The sequence below is a fragment of the Balaenoptera musculus genome, chromosome 19 (genome assembly GCF_009873245.2).
Source record: "Balaenoptera musculus isolate JJ_BM4_2016_0621 chromosome 19, mBalMus1.pri.v3, whole genome shotgun sequence".
Taxonomy (NCBI): Eukaryota; Metazoa; Chordata; class Mammalia; order Artiodactyla; family Balaenopteridae; genus Balaenoptera; species Balaenoptera musculus.
The window spans coordinates 53,979,425-54,002,123 of NC_045803.1; the positions used below are offsets into that span (position 1 = coordinate 53,979,425).

A 22,699-nucleotide genomic window follows, 5' to 3' on the forward strand; every position below is an offset into this window, starting at 1 on the left:
GTGAATCTGCTTAGCTTTCCTGTCACTGCAGTTTGCCCCCATGGCCGCTTCACATGACCTGCAAAGCACAGAGAGTGTGTAGGGCAAGTTACAGCCCCAGGGGATGTGATCACCCACATCAACATGGGAAGATGCAGTTTCCTGACCTTAGGTGGACCTCGGGGCCTCTGGGCCGTCATTTCTGTCCCCTCCCTTTGGCTTGGCCCCTTCCCTTGTCTAGCTGGTAACTGCCTCTTCTCCCAAGGACCAAAAGTCATAGGTTACTTTTCCCTGTAGCCTTTTAATTTAGTTTCCCTGTAGCCTTTTACTTTTCCCCAGAGAAATTAATTTATTATTTTAGTCATCCATTCAATAAATGGGTGACTCAAGAAGGCACAGTGGTCAACTAAACAGACGTCACCCTGACCTTATTGAGCCTTTATTGGGGTCGCAGGGCGTCAGAGGTGTTGCCCAGAGTCACAGAGGGCTGAATGCCCTGACTTGGTAGGATTTGGCCCTGTAACCGTACACGGTAATGCTAAGATAAATTAATTGCTGCCTCCTCTGTGTGCTCATAGTATCTAGAGCATTCTGCCCTCATTGGTAGGATGTTGTCATTTATTTTATGTGCCTTTGCAGATACTGTGTGGGGCAGTGGCGATTGACCAGGGTGGACCTGGGTTGAAATTCTGGCCCCTTGACGTTCTCAGTATATAACCTTGGAATAATTATGTGTGCTCCCTGAGCCCGTTTCTTGCTTCTGAAACAGGGTTTATTTTACTGCTTTCCTAATAGGATTGGCACGAGGACTAACTGAGATCGGGGCTGCCCTGCATCAGCTCGCAAACATGCCCTATCCATTTCCCAGGGCGGCCGTAACAAAGGACCCGCAACTGAGTGGCTTAAAAGAGCAGAACTTTGTTCTCTCACAGTTCTGGAGGTTAAGGCTGAAGCCAGGTGTGGGCAGAGCCACACCCCTTCTGATGGCTCTAGGGGACGATCTGTTCCTTGCCTCTCTCCAGCCTCTGCCATTTGCTGGCCATCCTGGGTGCTCCTTACCTTGTAGACGCACCTCTGCAGTCTCTGCCGCCATCATCCCATGGGCACCATCTCCCTGTGTGTCTGTCTGCAAATCTCCCTCTTTGTAAGGACTCCATTCATTGGATTTAGGGCCACCCTAATCTAGCATGAACTCAACTTAACTTGATGGCATCTTCAAAGACCCTATTTCCAAATAAGGCTGCATTCACAGGTGGTGTCAGGACTTGGACATGTCTTTTGGGGGATGCAGTTCTACCCAGAACACATGCTGCACATTCTTCCTTCTTTAGAACATCCTCCTGACACACCTCCCCCTTCCGGCTGCTGCCCCATTTCTCTGACCCTGTAGAGTGACCTATTCCAGGAATGCCATCTACACCACCGTCTGCACTTCCTTCCCTCCCTCCACCTCTGGAGCCCATTCCAGTCGTGTTTCCATGCCTCCTATGCCACAGCAGTTCATCTTGTCACATCACCATTGACCTCCGCCTTGACAAGTACAGTGGTCCATCCTCTGGTCTTTGTTTTGTTCGCTCCGTGGCATGTGAGCCACGTGACAGTGGGTCACTCTCTCCTTGATATTGTCACTTGGCTTTTGGATGCTGCACTGTCTTCCTTCTTCTCGTACCTCGCCTTCTGCTGGCTCTCAACCTCCTTGGCTGGGTCTTCAGTTTCTTGGCATCTAATGGTTGGCATGACCCAGGTGAGGCCGGTGCTTAGCTGGCAAGTGCTGAAACCAGTTGTTAAACTAGTTGCTGCCAGAGGGAGCTGGTGACTACCCTCTGCCCCACCAACCCGCTGGTCCCCAAGAGTCTTGAGTGGACCCCATGGGGGACCATCCAGTGCCCGTCAGCTCATCAGCCAGCCCCCTGCTCACACGCACTGGCGTGTCCTCAAGCGTCTGTGGCCAGAGGTGGTGAGGGACAGCTTTCCCTGCAGTTATGCTGGCACCCAGGGGGAGAAACGCCCAGTACCCGCTGCACCCCCAGAATGGCCTCCCAGCTGCTTTCAGGAAAAGACCCACCATGCTATTGCTGTTTTTTGTACATCCCTACCCAAAACTCAGTCCGCAGAGCTCTTGTCTTATCTGTGTACTCTTGGTGTGATCCTGTCTGGTCCCCCGGCTTCAAATAGCATCTTTATGCTGATTACTCCCAGAAACATGTCTCCGGCCCCCACGTCTCCCCTGAATGCCAGACTCTCCTGACTGCCGGCTTGCCTTGCATCTCACACTAGAATGTCCAGAAGAGGCGTCGTGATACTCAGCACCACCCCCCCATCTCCATTGCTGTGAACCCATACCTGGCCGCCCCATTGGGAGAGCCCAGGAATCGTCTTGATTCCTCTCTCCCACTTCCCATGACCCCTGCCCCCCAGTGCATTCTGCCCATCTCCTAACATATCCTCAGGCAGCTTGGCCTTTGAATTCTGAGAGAACTGGCTTTGCTTCCACGTGTGCTACCTGAGTGGTGAGCCCTGGGCTGGTCATATTTGCCTCTTTGATTTTAGTCCGTTCTCTGCCCTGCTCTGTACCCCGAGGGACTGATTCTTACAAACAAGTTCCCAGGCACCTCTGCCTCCAGGGGGTTCGGCAAATGGGGTGACAGGAGATTGCAGGCAGAGGAGTGGGGAAGCTGAGGCGTCGCTCCCCGTCTTTCCTGGCTCTGGAGCATCTCCACAGTAGAGGCACCTCCTCCTTCACCCCAGCTCCTCATGTAGCTTAAAGGGGTGCAGCTTTTTCTGTACATCATTGCAAGGCAAGGAAAGGAAGGGGCTGGCTTTAAGTAAGGACCACATGGAGTGGACAGTTGAAGGGGGGGTCACAGATGACCTTTCTCCAGATGTAGGGAAACCAGTTTTTTTTTTTTTTTTTTTAATTTATTTATTTATTTATTTATGGCTGTGTTGGGTCTTCGTTTCTGTGCGAGGGCTTTCTCTAGTTGCGGCAAGCGGGGGCCACTTCATCGCGGTGCGCGGGCCTCTCACTATCGTGGCCTCTCTTGTTGCAGAGCACAGGCTCCAGACGCGCAGGCTCAGTAATTGTGGCTCACGGGCCTAGTTGCTCCGCGGCATGTGGGGTCTTCCCAGACCAGGGCTCGAACCCGTGTCCCCTGCATTAGCAGGCAGATTCTCAACCACTGCGCCACCAGGGAAGCCCCGGGAAACCAGTTTTGGGATTTGGGTTTGGGAAGGATCCGGCCTTAAGCACCAGATTGACCCAGTGATCTAAGGGCCAAATGACTCCAGATAACAAACAGGGGGCACTGCCTAAAATCCCTTTTCTTTTTAAAATAAATAACCATGCTGTAAATGACACATAAGTGAAAGGAAGTACTTCTAAGTCATTCTAAAAGAGTGACTCCTAATCTTTCTTCGTGACCTACTTCTTTGAGATGCTCATTAAAGCTATGGATCACCTTTCCAGAAAAAAAAAAAAAAATTTGCACAGACTTATGCAGATCTCCTGATTCTTCCCAGGGGCCTGTGGATACCTTTTCTAGAACGTTGAGTTTCCACGTCATCCTGGAGTGCAAGCAGGTTGGCAAGAGGACTTGGGGAATCTAGAGCAAGAGTTGTTTTATATCATTAGCATTTGTAACCTGCCGGGAGCTGCATTTCCATTTGTGCCCTGAATTACTCAAATGCTTATCCAATCGCAGTCTCATTAAAGATTATTTCAGTGATGCTACCTAACCAGAAATGGACGCAGCATGGGTGTGCGTGTGTGTGGCGTGTGTGTGCATGCGTGCATGCGTGCGCGTGCACGTGGAAAATGCTTGGCCAGTGAGCTGGTGCGAGTGGAGGCTGGGGGTTGGGGGACCCCAGACCTTCCTGGTGGAGGAGCTTGCCATCCTTCCATCAGTGGTTGGGAGACCAGTAGGCCATGAAGTGTAGGACCAGAGCTGTCCAATATTTCTCTCTTTCTCTTGAATTCAAGGATTAGAAATGAGCTCATTGAAATATTCAGGATTGGAAATGGACCAGTGAGGGTGCAGAAAAGGGTGTGCATTCTCTGGTGGGCATGCTGGTCAGGACAGCTGTTTTGAAAGCAATTCGGTGAATCTGCCGAAGTATACACCCCGTGTCCAGGCATTTTCCTGCCCAGGAATCTACCCAATGGAAATGCTGGCACAAGTGGACAAAGATATATATGCATGAACATTCTTTGTAATACTGGATACAATAGCAGAAAATTGAAAGACAGACATACTATGGAATACAGTGTGGGTTTTGAAAGTAGTGAGGTAGGGCAATTTGAGGCTGCTGAATAATACGTAAAGCTTGAAACAACAGCAAAAAGTTGGGAGACATAGATGTAATATAATATAAGATAGAATTAAATGAATATCCGTAAAACAAACTCTAGACGGAGACCTGCCAAATTATCAAGTGATTGCTTTTCAGAAAAAAGACTTTGCAAGGGGTGAGGAAGACTTCCACCTTTTGTGTAAAGATGTAAATATTTGAACATTTGCAAGTCACATAAATGACAATGATAATTTTTTAACGCAAAAAAATCTCTTTATTTGCATTAAGTGGCTCGACTTGTCTAACGTTCTTGTTTCATGGCTGTGTCCCTTCTGTTTTCTATTTTAGATTCTTGATGAATTCAAAAAGGATTCCTCCGTGTTCATCTTGGGGTGAGGCACCTCTGCGGGGTTGTTGTTCTGGGCGGTTGTGCCGGGCGTTGGTGCCCTTGTGGGTCCCCCCAGCCTTGCCATCAGAACTCCAGGGGGTCACCTCTCCGGCAGGCACTGGTGGGGTCCCCCTATTGGGGAACTGGCCATCCCAAGCCTGTGCCACGAATAAACATGCACAGCAGCAGGGCTTGTGGAATGTTGGGAGGGTGGCCCAGAAGGTTCTGTAGAGAAGCCTGCTTGCTTCAGGACCTCCTTTCCCAGAGGTGAGTTGGGGAAATTCCTGGCTAAGCAGAGTGAACTGAATTCAGGTGAGTTGAAGCATATCAAGTGCTTCATGTGGTGCGTGGCAGGGCTCGTAAATAGTGATAATGATATTATTATTAAAACCTAAGTGCTGCAGGACTTGTCAGGGCCTCTACTACACTTACTAATTCCCCTAATTATAAAGTGTTCTATGTCCTCCAAGCCTGTCTACCTGGGAGAAATGTTTGCCATGGAGTTAATAGCGCCTAGAATGTGATTTGCGGCCCGCTGACCTGGGCCTGCTTTTTGGAAGCAGCCCTCATTGATGAGGGTGCCCTGGCAGCTGTTCCCTCTGTTACATTCTAATCCAGAAACCCCAAGACTCCAAAATGTATATAAAACGAATCCAATTCTTATGTGGTATTTTAATGAAAAGATTAGTGTTGGACCATGAAGCTGGTTAGGAAAGAAGGTTAGAAACACACTCAGAGACAACAGACTTTTGGACCTTGAGTGTTTAGTAAAGAGAGAACACCTTCGTCTTCCTGTTGGCCAGCCTGCACCTGGCTCTGCGGGGTGGGGGGACTCGGCAGGGTGTCTGGGTGGCCGTCCTGCTGGCTGGGATCGCCTCCTGCCTGTTGGATGGCCCTCTCTCAACACCCTCCCTTTCCCCGAGGACAGCAACACCGACCGGCCGGATGCCTCCGCTGTTCACCTGCACGACTTCCAGCGGTTCCTCTTACATGAACAGCAGGTGAGAGGACAGCAGGACCCCTGGGGTGGGGCTGCCCCAGCGGTTGCTCACCTTCTCACCACCTGCCGTCATGAAACAGGTGTCGTCTCCCTGCTCAGTGCTGCCGTGGGGGCTTAGACTCTGGAGTAAGATTGGCCTCTCATCAGCCCCTTTCCCAGGCTCCAGATGGAGGAAGGGAAGGAGAACACCCCAGGGCGGGTGGACGGTGCCCTCACCTGCCGGCTTCTGCTCCTCCCCCCAGCTCACCTCTGGTGTCGCTTCCCCAGGAAGCCTTCCCTGACGCACGGAGGGTGTGACTAAGGTGGACGAGCCTGGGGGTCCTCTGGGGGATGAGGTGGCACAGCTGTCGTTAAACAAATGACGTGTGGATGTCTCCCGGAATGTTTGCGTGTGGGCTCCGAGCTGGTGGCTGAGTCAGAGTTTGTGGTGGGCAGTGGTTTTCTAGGGGACGGTTCTGCCCCAGGGCAATGGCTGCCCCTGGCATCTGGTGGGTAGAGGCCAGGTATGCTGCTCAACATCCAGAGGTGCACAGGCCAGCCCCCCGCCCCTTAACAAGGAACTACCCAACCCCACATGTCAGCAGTGCCTCGGCTGAGAAACTGAGTTAGAGTGAGAGAAACCTGGCATCCTCTCACTAGCTGTGTGACCTTGGGCAGGTGGTTTGACCTTTCTGTGCCCCACTTTCCTCCTCTTTAAGTGGGGGTGAGAACCCTACCTCTCAGAATTGTGGGGATTAGACAAGATGGTCTTGATCTTTGTGTGTATGTATGAGTACGTATATATATGCATAGTCACATATCTATTTCAAATTTTTATTTATATCACTGGAGTTTCATTTACTTTTATTCTCTTTATTTAGTTTTTTTTAATAGACTCTTTTTCATAATAACAATATATAGTCTTTTTCATAGTAATATTCAGTTCATTTACTTTAAAAAAATACTTCGTATTGTAGAACATCTCAAACATACACAGAAGTAGACAGGCTGGCATCATAAACACCCTGTACCCATCACTCTGATTACAAAGTTAAGAACATTTTGCCACTTTAATTTCATCCATCCTCCATCTCCATCCCCACATGTCTCCCTTCCCTTCCTTCCTTCTTCATTTCTTTGCTGGTGAATTCTAAAGTAAACCCTGGACTGTGTATCATTCCATTTGAAAATACTTCAATATGTCTCTCTTATGATTTTTTTTTTTTTTTAGAAAACATGGCCATAATACCCCTGTTACACCTTTCTCAATGAACACGAATTTCTTAGTGTCAGACAGTACACATCCCATGTTCAGATGTCACTGATTGTAGGGAAAATAACGAACAGACGCACACTTGCACGAGGTGCAGAGGCGGTTAGCTGCTGTGGTTCATGATGACTGGTGACCGAGGACTTTGAGGTGTCACGCTCTCCCCACGTGGGGTGAATGGGAGTGACCAAGAGAAGGCTTCCTTGCCCCGCCTGAGACTACGACCCAGGGCAGGTGAAACGAGGGGGGATCCATGAATTCTGTTGAGCACGATCACATGCAAGGTGCGGTGCTGCTGGGAGAGTGACGCAGAGAGAGAGGCACAGGCTGTTTGCTTTTCCGCCGTGCTCTTCCTTGAGCTGAACTACTCAGTTTTGTAGGGAGCCGTGGAAGTGAAACGGTTAAACTCCTGGAGACAAGTCGTCTTATATCCTGGAATCCACCACCTCGTGCTCAGTAATTTTATTCCAGGGGAGGGTCTCAGGCTTTCCCTACGCTGGCCCGGTGGCTGGGCTGCCCTCAGAGATCAGGGTTGTGGGCCGGGAGCAAGGTACAGGCCGTCAGGATCCCGCATCCCGGAGTTAGGACGCAGGCAGCCCACGAGCATCTGTGTGAGTGCGCGTGATGGGAACAAGATGTGCTGCCAGGGCTGGGGCCTCTGAGCCGTCCGTCCCGTGGACCCTGAGTGTCCCAGCTCCCAGCGCTCTGTGGGACGCTGGCATGGAGCAGAGTCAGTGACATAGGACGTCTGTTGGGGGTGGTGGATGCTCGTATGTGGAATAGCCACTGTAGCACTTGGTGTGCGAATTAGTACAGGTTTGTAGAAGACACATTGGCAATACACAATTAAAATGCAAACTTTGAAAAAAGGTTTATATACTTTGATTAAATAATTGCTCTCCTAGGAACTTATCCTAAAGAAATAATGGCAGCATTTTGAATAGAAGTGAGAACTTGGAACTGATCTGAATTTCCATTCGGAGGCTGGTTAAATGTGCCGCAGTCCAGCCCTGGGAGGCATGGGTGACGCTAACTGACCCGGAACTGATGTACCTGCGTTGGTCTTGGGCTCATCATTAGGTCAACTTAATTAATGACTGAAACCTCAGTTTTCTTATTTATATAACTGGAGAATAATATTATATGTCCTGCCTGGGCTTGTGTGAGTTCTAAATGAGCCACCATGTGACAAGCGTGAGCACAGAACCCGGAGGGCTGCCCCTGCCCAGTGCTGACGGCCTCACCATGCTTGTTCCTCTCATCAATACTCTGATCATTTTCATTATTATATTGATAGTTGCCCAACTCAATACCCCATACCAAGTAGATACATTTTTCTACCCCCTCCCAGACTATTCATATTTTAAACTCCTTTAGGCAGAAGATTTCTTATTTACAGCCAGTGCAGTTCCAGGTTATAGCAGCTAAGTACCCATGTGTTGTTTTTTTTTTTTAATTAACTAAGTAATTAATTTATTTGGCTGCATTGGGTCTTCGTTACTGCACGCCGGCTTTTCTCTCTAGTTGTGGTGAGCAGTGCGCGGGCTTCTCATTGTGGTGGCTTCTCTTGTTGCGGAGCACGGGCTCTAGGTGCGCGAGCTTCAATAGCTGTAGCATGCAGGTTCAGTAGTTGCAGCTCGCGGGCCCTGGAGTGTGCAGGCTTCAGTAGTTGGGTGCGTGGGCTCAGTAGTTGTGGCTCATGGGCTCTAGAGCACAGGCTCAGTAGTTGTGGTGCACAGGCTTAGTTGCTCTGCGGCATGTGGCATCTTCCTGGACCAGGGATCGAACCCGTGTCCCCTGCATTGGCAGGCGGATTCTTAACCACTGCGCCACCAGGGAAGTCCAGTACCCGTGTTTTTGTTATGCGAAAGCTTTTTAGGAGAAGGAAGCAGGAAGCTTCTGGCCTTTTGGGGGCGTCTAGGGCTGGCAAGGCGTTTGCATTAAGTATCCTACAATTTGAGTTTCATGTTCTGGTATTCAAGGATTGCATCACTGTTGTATTCAAATGAACTGGGTGCTCCCCCAGCTCCCAGCTATTGGGCGTCCTTTATCCAAGTAGATTTGCAAGGATGAACAGCAAGGCTTATTGTTGATTTGCACCCACCTCATTTGTGTCTGCCCTTATGCTTTTCCTTCTTTCAAACATCCTGATCTGACCCTTCCCATCCAACCGCACACGTCTGATAGCACATCTGCATTTATGATTCTTAAAGGTAGAGATTTTAGAATATTTGGAACCCAGAAAACATGAGTCAAAGTTGAATCTGTGGGTCAGCTGTCATCCTTTTGTCTATGAATATTTGGGGTTTTAGGGTTTGGAGAGGAAAACAATAAAGTTACTTTATGTTATACATTCTTTTTCTAAAGGGCTTTCGAAGTTCTGAGACCGTGCAGAAGCTGTTTTTGAACTGGTCACGTATCTTTCAGACGTTACTGTTGTCTGAGAAGCACTACTTCACTGATTTGGACTGATTCTATGTCTGTTTTCCAAAGTTCAGTTATTTGGAAGCCCAGCTCTCCTATTTACTAACTGTGTGAAGTTGGGATCATCGTGTGTGATGTCCTGAGCTTCTCTTTCCTTGTCTGTAAAATGACGATGACAGTGTATGACCTGCAGAGTTTTCTGGAGTAAACGAGATGTCGTGGGAGGATGACGATTGCTCACACAATGCCGTGATTTGAGCACCTTCTGTGTACCAGGTGCTGTGTTCAGCACAGACCCTTATTTCATCCAGCCCCTCACAACCTCTGTGCGTAGATACCATTATTCCCACGTAATGGATGAGGAGGCACAGAAAAGGTGTGTAACTTGCCCAGCATCAGCCAGGCGAGTAACCCCAGTGGTCTGATGTAACTGTGCTCCCTGCCTCCTGTGATAACACGTATAAGGAACTAGTGTAGAGCAGGAGTCGGCAGACTACACCCAGGGGCCACATCTGGCCCACTGCCTGTTTTTATAAGTAAAGTTTTATTTACAAACGCAGCCACGGCCATTTGTGTGCCTGTTGTCTGTGGCTCCTTTTGCACGACAGTAGCAGAATTGAGTGGTTGGGGCCCAGAGCCTAAAATGTTTACTCTCTGGTCCTTTAGGGAAAATGTTTGCCATGCACAGGGTGAGGCCTTGATTGCATGTGCATGCAGAATACGTCCATGCTTCGGTCTTTGACTGAAACCGGATCCTGGGAGGCAAAGAATTTTGCAATTCCTCTTTCTGATGATTTCTTGTTCTCTTTATCATTCTAAGGAGCTTTGGGCTCAGGATCTGAACAAAGTCCGTGAGCGGATGACAAAGTTCATTGATGACACGATGAGAGAAACTGCTGAGCCCTTCCTGTTTGTGGATGAGGTAAGTGGGCTCCTCGTCCTGTTGGCATGGCTTTGTGATTCAAGTCTCTGTCCTCCGAGGTATATTTTCTGGGTCTCTTCCCTTGGAGGGCTTTGCTGTTAGATGCCCCGAGACTGGCTCTCTTAGTCGAGAACTCTTTTTTTTTTTTTTTCCTTCCACGTCCTGAACCATCACAGCCTTTGCTTTTTGTCCTCCTCTATTTGATCTCATAGCCTGGGCGGGATCTTTGCTTTTGTCACTAGAGGGCGTGTGCTACCAGGGAGTCTCTAACCATTACAAGCAGAGCAAGGAAATTCCAAGGTTTATGGGGCTCTTGCACGATGTGAAAATGGGTGCTCTTGTCCCTGTGTGAGGGGGAACTGGGGAGCTCCAGTCCCATGTACCGTGGTTCCCAGGAAACAGAGTGTTACCCACTGTCACTCAGTCTTCTGATTTTTTTTTTTAAGGGGTCAGGAATTGGGATATGAAATTTCCTGCCTTTTAGATGTTATGATGCTGGCATGTTCTGTTTCTCATGTTGGGTGGTAGGTTCACATGTTCATAATGTTATTATGCCTTAAAACTTATATATGGGCAGCATATACTCTTGTAGCCTCAAATATTTAAGGATACACATTAAAAAGGTAAATACCGTATAGGTCAATGAAACGTGTGTTGGTACAGCCTATTGCAGTCTGAGTTTTCTGCACTGAAAACTTGGGTAACTGAGGTCTGGAGACCATCTGTTGAATATTCATGTACCATCTCCCCGTGTTGACACAGACCCAGAAGAACCCGGCACCACCCGTCCTTAGTGTGATGGTCCCCTCTTTGTGTTTGTGACTCTCCTAGTTCCTCACGTACCTGTTTTCCCGGGAGAACAGCATTTGGGACGAGAAGTATGACGTGGTGGATATGCAGGACATGAACAACCCCTTGTCTCATTACTGGATCTCCTCATCACATAACACGTGAGTTTCACCGCGAGCCTGCGGTGGGTCAGGCAGGCGAAGGGCAATACGGTGGGCGCTCAAGTGCACTGCTCTGGCAAAGCGTGTGGGCAGTGGGTAGAGTGCAGGCCCTTGCTGCTCAGATTGAAATATATGAAAGCTTCTGGAGGATGGGGGGATGCATCTCTCTTTCCCAATTGGTTTTGCAATAATAAACCTTTTTCTATGGCCCTAAGAAGCAAGTCGACAAAGCTGGTTTGCACGGTTTGGGCATCTCATTCTTAGTAGTCACAGGAAAGCAACTGAATTAGTCATTGAACTGATATTTACTGAGAGTTTGCCCTGTGCCAGGCCCTGTGCTTGCTGGGTGCTGGGGATACAGCAGTGAAGAGGGCAGGAGCAGTCCTGTCCTCATGTGCTTGGAGGGGAAAAGGCCTCCTCGGAGTCTTAACGATGAGCCGGAGTTGGTGAGAGAAGAACAGGTGGTGAGGCAAGGAGGAGGGTTTCAGACAGAGGAACGGCATGTGCAAAGGTCCAGGGGCAGGAGGAACTGAGGGGGGTCTACTAGGACTAGAGTGTAGAATCTGGGAGGGTGAGTGGCAGGAGAGGAGGACAGGAGGGTCAGCTTGGGTGGAATCGTTGAAGTCAGAGCGAGGGCAGTGGCCGTGGGAGTGACTGATAGCCTTTAGGCCAGAGAACAACACACTCAAATGTGTATCTTTGGAAGATTGCCCTGATTGCAAAAAAGAGCAGACGGGAAGGGAGAAATGAGTGTTACACTCAAATTCTGATGCTCAGTCTGCTTTGTAAGGTGAGGGGGTGGAGGCCTTGGGTCCTGGGCATCCAGAGAGCTGTCGACTGGTACTTTACCAAGTGTCAGTCCAGGCAGGAGTTGGAGAGAAGGCCCTTAAGTTCATCTCCAGGCATTTTGGAAGGTACCTTCCTTTTCCGGGGCAAACTGACTTCATGGTTCTCTCTTCCCCACCATGTCCGTTGGTTTGAGTTTGTGTCTTAGAATGGTCAATTCTACCAAACCTAGAAAACAGCTGAGCACCACAGACTCTTAAAGGGGGAATGTGGTGAGGAGGAGAAGGATAAAAATAGGTATTTTCACGTCAGTTTTGGTGGACATAGTTCATAGGGTAGTAAGTTCCCTCTGTTCTGTGCTTGGCCTGGGGCCCTGGTATCACAATGATGGCCCATCTCTGCCCTGTTGAGACTGAGGGCCTAGTGGGCAGCGGTGGGGCAGGGGGGTTGTTAATTTATCATCATACGTCAGTCTCCCGCCTGACACCCTTTGACCGAATTCTCCTCGAAAGAACACACGTTCTCGAGCCCACACTTGGATTGCCAGGATGGTTATCCTTCATAGCCCATGATCACGGCTTGAGGCTCATGACTGGCTCGGCCGCACGACTGCACGTGTCTGGCCCGGATCCTAAATGCGGGTCTTTGTAGATAGGAAGAACTCAGGCCTTTGGGAGCTCGGGCTGAGAAGTTCCCCGGGGATGCCCTGAGCTGCAGGCCTGCCCTCACGCAGCCACCCACCTCCTCTCGTCCAGGTACCTCACGGGTGACCAGCTTCGGAGCGAGTCGTCCCCGGAGGCCTATATCCGCTGTCTGCGGATGGGCTGCCGCTGCATTGAGCGTGAGTACCCCCTTCGCGCTGGCGGCCACGCGGACGGCGGGCTGAGACTGGCCGTGTTGTTGCTGGATGCTTTGTTTGGAGGCCCGAGTAGTGGGGGTGCACGGGACCGATGGAGGGAGAACCCAGGTGCCCGTAGCATCTGGGGTGAGCCACGCGGCCACCAGCCGGGGACCTTTCCCCAGAAGAGAAGGTCGCCACGACAAGGAGTGGTGTTGAGCCGGGCCAGGCTGGAGCCACAGCACCTTGGGCTCCAGAAAGTGTCCGGATACAGTGGAGGGGCTGGGAGGCCAGTAGCCAGGACGGCCTTACTGCCCTCCTGTCCCTCGGCTTCTTTCTGGGCTGCTGTGTTCGAGGCAGCAGACACCCTGCGTGTTTTAGCAACGGCCCTGCCGCGGCCACCGCCCTGACTCTCCTGTCCCCGGTTGCTCACAGCCACCCCGGCAGAGGTGATTCCAGGCCCCGGACGTGGCCGGGAGCCGGTGCCTCCTCCCGTTCCCCCACCCTTCGCCCCCGGCCCGACTCAGCGCCAGAGGCTCACGGCTGTACTGGGCTGAGAAGAGGCACAAACCACTGATGTAGGCTCCAGTTTTATCAAAAGCATTCGTCACGGTATCAGACCTTCATGGCAGTTATTCCTACAGAGTGTTGCCTAATTTATGCCTTTTTCCCCCCTTAGGAAAAAGCAAATGTGAAAAAATCAAGTTTGAAACTGTCAGCTCCTATTCCCTCTGGGGGTCAAAAATATAGGGGATGCTTATCTTCTGCATCACCTATTCGGTCTGAATATTTTACCGTGAATCTTTAAAAATAAATTTCCCATTGCTCTGTATTCTTTCCGCTGGCAAGAAAAGCAAGCCAAGGTTTAGACAAGTCAAATCAGAAGATAAAACACATGATAAATCTCTTTGTAAAAAAGAAGCGTTTCGTTTTTTTTGGACAGCGGGACCTTTAATTAGATGACCAAAATCTTCCTGTAACCACATAGGTAACACGCGTCCCCATGTTGGTGGCCCCTGAGGGTGATGCCGGGTCTGGCCCCGGGGTCCTGGTGACTGAGCCAGTGCGGGGGCCGGGGCTGGAGGCGCGGTCGTCACCCCGGCAGCGTGGCCGCCCTCAGTGGACTAGGGAGGCGCGGGCGCTGAGGCTGCACGTCTCTGCCCTCAGTGGACTGCTGGGACGGGCCCGACGGGAAGCCCATCATCTACCACGGCTGGACGCGGACCACCAAGATCAAGTTTGATGACGTCGTGCAGGCCATCAAAGACCACGCCTTTGTCACCTCGAGGTCGGTTGGCTGATTTCCTTCCTGGTGGTTCACCTTTAAGGGGAAGGCAGCTAGGGTTGGGTGGACGGACACACACACAAACATACCCCCCCTGCAGACACACCCCACGTGGACACACACACACACACACACACACACACACTCAGAGACGCCCTCCCACAGACACGGGCAGTCCCACCACGGATGGACGCAGATGCCCCCTTCCCCCCAGCGCACACGCACGTACATTCACGCACGTCCCACACAGAGGCTCACGTGCAGAGGCACCGCCCGCATAGGACACCCCTGGAAGACAAAGACACACCAACACCCCCTCCACAGACACGATCAGACGTATATTCTCCACGTACAGACACACGTGTGTACCCCACATAGCGACACAGCTACCCCCCCGCACACACGCACCCCACCCCGGGCTCCATCCTGGCCGGAGTCCCTGCCGAGAAGCCCCAGCTGCGTGTGGGCGCCCCCTAGGCCGGGAGCACGGGGCACGCGCTGGGCCCGGAGGCTGGGCCCGGAGGCTGGGCCGGGCGGCCCCGTGTGGGCGGCCCCCGCCCCCGTGCTGAGCGCCGCCCCCGCCGCCCGCAGCTTCCCCGTGATCCTGTCCATCGAGGAGCACTGCTGTGTGGAGCAGCAGCGCCACATGGCCCGGGCGTTCCGGGAGGCGCTCGGCGACCTGCTGCTCACCAAGCCCACGGAGGCCAGTGCCGACCAGCTGCCGTCGCCCAGCCAGCTGCGGGAGAAGATCATCATCAAGGTAGCGGCCCGGGCTCCCCGTGCTCCTCGCTAGCCTCGCGCCTGACCCGGGCCGGGCCGCTCCACCTCCCGCTGCCTCTGCGTCCTCGCGGTCTGGGGGGTCACGATGGCACCCACGTTGTTCGCGTGCTGCGAGCGTAACGCGGAAGGACGTGCGCAGCGCGCTTGGAACTGCCCTGTCCCACAGCAGTGCCCCGGAAGTGCCTCACTCACTTCCGTGCATTTGTTTAGGCAAATCTTCGCCACGTCTCGCTCTGCGTCAGGCCCCCGTGAGGTGCCGGGGCTGTTCCAGCGACCCAGACCCTGTTCTTGCGTGGGGGGTGGGCTGGAAGTGAGCAGTTGCCCCGCAGGGCTGCGTGCGCTAGGGCCGATGGGTGGCTGTGGGGAGGGGTGAGTGACGGCTGTACCGCGGGTGCCAGGAGAGGGGTGGCATTCGGGCATGTGCATTACTAGGGTCAAGAGACCAGAGGGACCGTGGCTTCAGTCGTGTAAGTTCAAGACTCGATGTGCGGGAGAGCATTCTAGGAGCTCTGCGCTCTGGTCCACGAGGTTGTCCGGGGACTCAGGATCTTCTCTTCCTGGTCTACGGTCTCCCAGGGAAGGGGTTTTCAGATGGGGTTCTGCAGACCCCCAGAGAATCCACAGATAAAACTTTGAGGTGGTGGCATGTGAACTTTGGGCAAAAATGGTGCCTTTTTATTAACGGGTAAGTAAAACTTAACATTTCCTTCCATTATGAATATTGGCAACAAGCTGCTTGAGGCTTTATCACCAACAGAAATCATGGATATTTTCATTTCACTTCTACAGTTGTTGCCAGTATCTCAAGATAACGTGTGCTCGTCACTACTTTAAAATTATGATGGTTATTAGATCTGCCTGTAGATCTTTTGGAAGATGTTAGTAAAGAAGCACATGTGTTAGTATATTGCAAGTATTTTTTATTTACTTAGTAGCTGTATTTCAATATAATTGGTTTCTCTTTTCATTTTATGCATTATAAACATTATTCTGAGAAAGGCATCCGTAGTCTTCCCCAGACTTCGGAGGGGGTCCATGGCACAGAACTGGCGAAGTCTCTGCCCTAGGGCACTGTCCTTGTGTGTGGTCCATGCTGGGTTGCAAGGCACATTGAGCTCCAGCTCGAAGAAACGGGAATGTGAGGGGTCCAGGGCGAGTGATTCCTGGTAAGCGGGTGGGACATCAGTTGGACAGTCCTGGGCTGTTGTGTCCAGTGCGTGAGAACTTAGTCACATGACCACACCATCTGCAGGGGCTGACTCTAGCTGGGCAGCCATTGGTGGAAGGAGCGGCGTGGATTTCAGTGACAGCTGGCAGGTTCATAGGAAGGACAGACAGGGATTTACTAGGCAGAGAAGGAAGAAGGCCCTTCGGCTTCGGGGAATAGCATCCATGAAGGTGGGGTAGTGTGAATGTGTGGTATGTTCCCTAGATTGTCACTGGACCACTAAGATGCATTGGGGACACTTCCTACATGCCAGGGGGTCACGGTCTTGTAGGGAGACAGACCGCTTGGCAGAGAAACACCAAATTGTGAGGGGGCTTTGGCTGAGGCCCATCCAGAGAGGAGGAGGCTAGTGCCCTCAGGGGTCAAAGCACCAGCATATTTGGAGGAATTGGCTAAGATCCTGGGGCAGGTTCCGCTGAGACACTCAGGGAAGCTTCTAGCATGAGGAAGGCAGGAGAGGCAGAGGGGGCTTGGCCGGGCGGTGGAGGTGTCCAGGGCTCCTCAGGTTTGGCAGTCAGTCTTCAGGGAACCTCGTTGCATCTCTCTATTCCCAGCTCCCCTGTGGCTTCCCTCTGTTTCTGTTAGAACAGCTCTCTGCGTGCCCCCAGGGATTTCCCAGCGCTTGTTTCAGGGTGTGAAGACTCCTTTTAGGGCACCCACTTCCCCACCTGTGGTACCTCTTGGTTCAGCCCTTTCAATTTCAGGGAAAAGGGGTGGAAGTAGCATTTGTGACGTGATCACTGAGTGCCACACACTGGGTTGGGCATGGTTGTCAGTGTTACTCAGTCTCATGGCAGCCCTGCAGGATGGATAATCCTGGGCCCCCAGCCCACTTGAGAGGTGAGAACCCTGAGGTCTAGAGGTTGACTCAGCTGAGGTTACACAGTTAGTTCCTGCCAAAGATGGAACAAAATGGAACATTTATGTCGTGCTGCACTATTTACAGGTATCCTACACGCCCATTGCGTTACAGGACAGGGGGGCTATGTTACCCCCATTTAAAAATATATTTATTTATTTGGCTGCGCTGGGTCTTCGTTGCGGCGTGTGGGATCCTTAGTTGCGGCGTGTGGGATCTTTAGTTGCGGCATGCAGGATCTTTAGTCGCAGCATGCGAACTCTTAGCTGTGGCATGTGGGATCTAGCTCCCTGACCAGGGATGGAACCCACGCCCCCTGCGTTGGGAGCGCGGAGTCTTAGCCACTGGGCCACCAGGGAAGTCCCTGTTGCCCCCATTTTACAGGGGAAGTTACTGAGACAGATTGTCATGCAACCAAGGCCACACAGCGAGGAAGGTGATAGGCCCTGAATGCAAGCCCAGGTCTGACTCCCAATCCTGAGCTCCCTCCACCAGGTCACCACAACTGGGACTTATCAAGGCTAGTCCACATGGACGGTCAGTGAACTCGCCCAGGTGGACGTTGTCGTAATCATCCTCTTAGTCTTGCAGATGAGACATGAGAGGTTCAGAGAGGTGCGGCCACCTGCTCAGGGTCACACAGCCGAGAAAGCAGCAGCAGTGCTGTTTGCACCCAGGTCTTGTAAATCTACCTCCCCAGTGTGCCTTCCACTGCCCTGCACAGCCTGTGCCCATGGACTGGCTGTGATCTTGCCTTGCCCTCTGTGTGCTGGAGAATGCGGGCGCATCACTGATTCACTGAATATTTATCGAGCACTATCTGGTAACCTAGTACAGGAAGTTCAACAGGGAACAAAACAAAGTCCCTGCCCTCATGGGGCTTATAATCTAGCAGGGAAGACAGACAGAAGACAGATAGATACATAGATAGACTTAGGCTAAAGAGTGTGAAGATGAACTACCAGGGGCTAGAGAGTGACCGTGGTGGGAAGGGGAGTGTGGGCTATTTTTAGGGAAGCTCCTCTGAGGAGGTGACGCCGAGCACAGAGCGCAGTGTAGTGAGAGAGAAGCCAGGCACAGAGAACAGACAGTGCAAAGGCCCTGAGGTGGGACGGTCCGGTGGATGCTTGGCTGATGGGGATGAATGTTTGCTGGCTCACAGATCCTAACCTGGGTCTTAGGGAGACAGGCTTTGTGTGTTTTTCCCCTCAGCATAAGAAGCTGGGCCCCCGAGGCGACGTGGATGTCAACATGGAGGACAAGAAAGATGAACACAAGCAGCAGGGGGAACTGTACATGTGGGATTCCATCGACCAGGTGCGTCTTCTCGCGCCCCTTCTCAGAGCCCTGAATGCGTTGTGGCCTGCTGGAGAGCTCCGGGAGGATTCCTGTCTTACTCCCATTCTGTGCCAAGTGAATTTGTCATTTTAAGGAAGCTATTTCTCTTTTGCATTATTAGTGTTTTATTTTGAAGTAGTTTTATATTCAATGTAACATACTCTAGATTCTCACACACATACAAGCACAGAGAGTTCTCATACATCCTTCACCCAGTTTCCCCAAATAGTAACATCCTCTGTAACCAGAGTATAATTATCATAATGAGGAATTGAACATTGGGTACAATACTACCAACTAATTTGTGGACCTTATTCCGGTTTGTCCACTAATGTCCTTTTTCTGATCCCGGATGCAGTCTAGGATGTGATAATGCAATTAGTCGTCCTAACTCCTTAGTGTCCTCCAATCTGAGACAGTTCCACTGGAAACATTATTACTGTTATTTTTGGCCGAGCCACGTGGCTTGCAGGATCTTAGTTCCCCTGACCAGGGATCCAACCTGGGCCCCCTGCAGTGGAAGTGCAGAGTCCTAACCACTGGACCACCAGGGAAGTCCCAAGGAAACATTTTTTGATGGGAATGAGGCATTTTGAATGTTAATGCACTTCTCGTATCCCATAACCTAACATGGCAATCCATTTGAGTAGGTATTGATCGATTCATTGATTCACTGATTGAAGTGTATTTGATTTACAATGGTGTGTTAGTTTCAGGTGTACAGCAAAGTGATTCAGTTATATATACGTATGTATTTCAGATTATTTTCCATTATAGGTTATTACAGGATACTGAATATAGTTCCCTGTGCTATACAGTAAATCCTGTTGCTTATCTATTGTATGTATAGTAGTTTGTATCTGTTAATCCCATATTCCTAATGTATTCCTCCCCCTAACGTTCCCCTTTGGTAACCCTAAGTTTGTTTTCTGTCTGTGAGTCTGCTTCTGTTTTGTGTATAGACTCATTTGCATTATTTTTTAGATTCTGCATATTAAGTGGTATCATATTATGTTTGTCCTTCTGCATTTGAGTATATTTTTACATCTATTCTTACATTCTAGAAATAAAAATTAAAAATGGTTGAAATTTAAATAAAGAATTAAGTCATATTTAAATGTTGAAGAAAGGGTCTCTAGACAGGCTGACTGAGAAATCCTGAAAGTCTTAAAAAGTGGATGAAATAGACAGTCATGAGGACACACACACAGAAAACAATCCCATCATTTGTAAAAGCCTTCAAATTAAGGGAATACGATATTACATTGTGTCTACCCTTAGACACACTGAATAAAGAAGTCCTGAAAATGCCAAAAGAACCCCATAACAAATAGAGGTTTTAAAAGAAATGTCTCACAGGGGATCGAATTCTGTGAAACCACCATAAATGGCTACAAAAGTGGGAAAGGCGAGTCCACAGTGAATGCTGGGGTGATGCCAGGCAGGGGCCTTGGGCCTCAGAGTTGATGGAGCAGAGACTCTGGGGAAGCCCTAACGCTGGTTTTACTTTGTAGAAATGGACTCGGCACTACTGTGCCATTGCTGATGCCAAGCTGTCCTTCAGCGATGACATTGAACAGACTGTGGAAGATGAACAGCCCCGGGTAGGTGGAGACCTCCTATAACGCTCCTCTCATCCTGTGGCCGGCAGGCCTGGACATGCTCAGTCCAAGGAGCTGCCTCTTTGGGTACCAAGGCTTGCCTGGCTCTTCTCTGATTGGCTGGCTGGCCCATGTGCTTAGCCAGTGAGGTTCAGGTGACTTTCCTGCTCTCTGAAAGCCTTGCTTGGCCTGTGCTCCCTGGGGAGGATGGGGACATTTGGCTGTTCTGTGCAGCCTTACCCGCTAGCCTGGTTCCTGGCTTTCCTGCCCTCTCCCCCTGGGCTGCTGATCATCCTTGGTACTATCTCTTGAGTGCAGCCCCCAGGGTATTATGGCTCTCAGACTTCCTGTACAGTAGAGTTGAGGGCTGTACTGGGGACCCCTTATCCCGGGACTCAGAACTCCAGGAGGCCACCACAAATGGGGAAGTGTCAGGAGTACGGGGGTGGAGGGTGGGGAGGGCAGTGGAGGCTGGCTTCCCGGACCTCTCGGGGTAAAAGCGAGCTGAGGCCATTTTTGGTCTGTTATCCAGTCCAGTCTGTTATTCAGGAATCAGCATGCACAGAGGGACCAGTCTGATGATACTGGGGGTCTGGTCCGGGTTTTCAGAAACCCCTCCTCTCTTTACGGCCCAGGATATAGCCCCCACGGAGCTGCATTTTGGGGAGAAGTGGTTCCACAAGAAGGTGGAGAAGAGGACAAGTGCCGAGAAGCTGCTGCAGGAATACTGCGCCGAGACGGGGGGCAAGGATGGGACCTTCTTGGTGCGGGAGAGCGAGACCTACCCCAATGACTACACCCTGTCCTTCTGGTAATGGCCCTCTTCCCCGGGGCACACGCCTTCTCCTCGCAGCTGGTGGGATGGGGTGCCCTGAGGCAGGTGGTGCCAGCTCAGGCCAGACTTCGGTGGGGCTGGGCTGGAAACCCAGAATTTATTTAGTGAGCTGTGTGGGGCAAGACTTGGGTGAGGCTCCCAAAACTTAGTCAACAAGATTAGCGATATTTCAGTGTAATATTTAAAATTGTAAAGTGGCCCTACGGAACTGTGGGTGAGGCTATAGTGAGCTTGCTCATTCACTCACTCACTCACTCAGTCATCTGTACATGAATTCATTAAAAGATATTTATTTATTGGGTACTTGCTCTGTGCTAGGCACAGTGACTTAGCAGTGACCAGACAGACAGGGTCCTTGTTCTGATGGAGATGAGAGTTTCAGGAGGGAGATGAACAGTGGAAAAGGAATCAGGCAAATGATACATAATTCTCGTTGTGACAAGTGCAGTGAGAAAAGCGCAAGACGTCATGAAAGTCTGTAAGAGAGGGGTCTAGTGTGGTGTTGGGAGAATAATCCAGGAAGACTTCCTGAAAGAAGTGGTGTTTAAATTGAGACCTGAAGGATAAAAGTTCTAATATTAACAACATATAAATAATCACGACAGCTAACGCCTGTAAGATGCTTACCACGTACCAGGCAGCGTTCCGAGCACATTCTGTGTGTGATCTTGTTTCATCCTCAGGACATCTCTGTGAGGAGGATACTATCATTGTCCTTGTTGGACCACTAGGGTAATAATAGGGAGGCTCAGAAAGGACAGGTCACTTGTTCACGGTCACTTAGCTCCTCGTGGCAGAGTCAGGATTGGAACCTAGGCTGTCTGGCTCCGGAGGAACAGTTACGTAGGTAAAAGGGGACAGCGGGTAGAGGAAGTAGGTAGGATGGTCTGGAATCCAGCCCCAAGGATCAACTTGTGTGAAAGCGCTGGGCGGGTGCTAAGAGCAGACGGGGGCTTGTGTGGCCGCACGTAGCGTCCACCCCTGGGGGCCCCGGCTGCAGCTCTGGCCCACCCCGGGCTCTCTGCCGCACCGGGTGCGGGAAGGGCCAGCCGGCCGGGCCTGGGCTCTGACGTGGTCCCTCTCCCGGCAGGCGGTCGGGCCGCGTCCAGCACTGCCGGATCCGCTCCACCGTGGAGGGCGGGACCCTGAAGTATTACCTGACTGACAACCTCATGTTCACCAGCATCTACGCCCTCATCCAGCACTACAGCGAGACGCACCTGCGCTGTGCCGAGTTCGAGCTCCGGCTCACCGACCCAGTCCCCAACCCCAGCCCGCACGAGTCGAAGCCGTACGTGTGCCCTGTGCTCTGGGGGCGCGACTGCGTTCACGGATCAGAAACGCCAGCCTGGAGGGTGTGCTGGGGCCCACATTCCCGCGAGGCACCTCACCCGGGCCCACCAGGGTCTCTTGCAGTTCCCCAGGGCGGCCGCTGTCCAGTTACCTACGGCCTCTTTCTCTTTCCTCTCCCTCCTCCTCTCCTTTCCTTTCTTCTCCTTTATCTTCGGGGTCCTGAGATCTTGAGCTTTGATTTTCAGAGATAATTTTGGCCCGGTGTTAACCTTTTTCTGTCCAAGCTCATTCCTTTTGGTCTGAAAGCGAAAAAATAATTGTAAAGTGAGTATCAGTTAGGCCTTGCAAAGGCTTAACTAGTTGTGAAAAGAAAAGAGTAATTTTTAAGCGGAAGGCTGCTCAAATGCACATTTCACAGGAGGCCATATAGCTATGACACCTTTATTTTTTACTTTTCTTGTCCATATTCAAATGGATTGCTGTAAAATTTGCTATTTCACGTCTTTAAAAATAACCTAAAACCCTATTCCCTCTCTTTTCTGCCTCTGATGTTCTGAGACGCTGCGGTGACTGTGCCACCCTCTGATGCTTGGGTCGGGGGCGGGGGGGCATGGTGGGTAAAGATGTAAGTTGATTTATTCGCTTATGCTCCAA

At 51.1% G+C, this 22,699-nt stretch overlaps 1 protein-coding gene across 1 annotated transcript in view; it reads left to right on the top strand.

Moving 5' to 3' along the window:
* Positions 1–22,699, top strand: part of PLCG2 (phospholipase C gamma 2) — a 152,042-nt gene that overhangs the window by 81,281 nt on the left and 48,062 nt on the right. Inside the window, 11 exon segments of the mRNA XM_036834873.1 lie at positions 4,618–4,661; positions 5,586–5,658; positions 10,151–10,252; positions 11,084–11,202; positions 12,744–12,829; positions 13,994–14,114; positions 14,703–14,871; positions 18,191–18,295; positions 19,831–19,920; positions 20,553–20,728; positions 21,843–22,043. Of these exon segments, the coding sequence (XP_036690768.1) occupies positions 4,618–4,661; positions 5,586–5,658; positions 10,151–10,252; positions 11,084–11,202; positions 12,744–12,829; positions 13,994–14,114; positions 14,703–14,871; positions 18,191–18,295; positions 19,831–19,920; positions 20,553–20,728; positions 21,843–22,043 (1,286 nt within the window).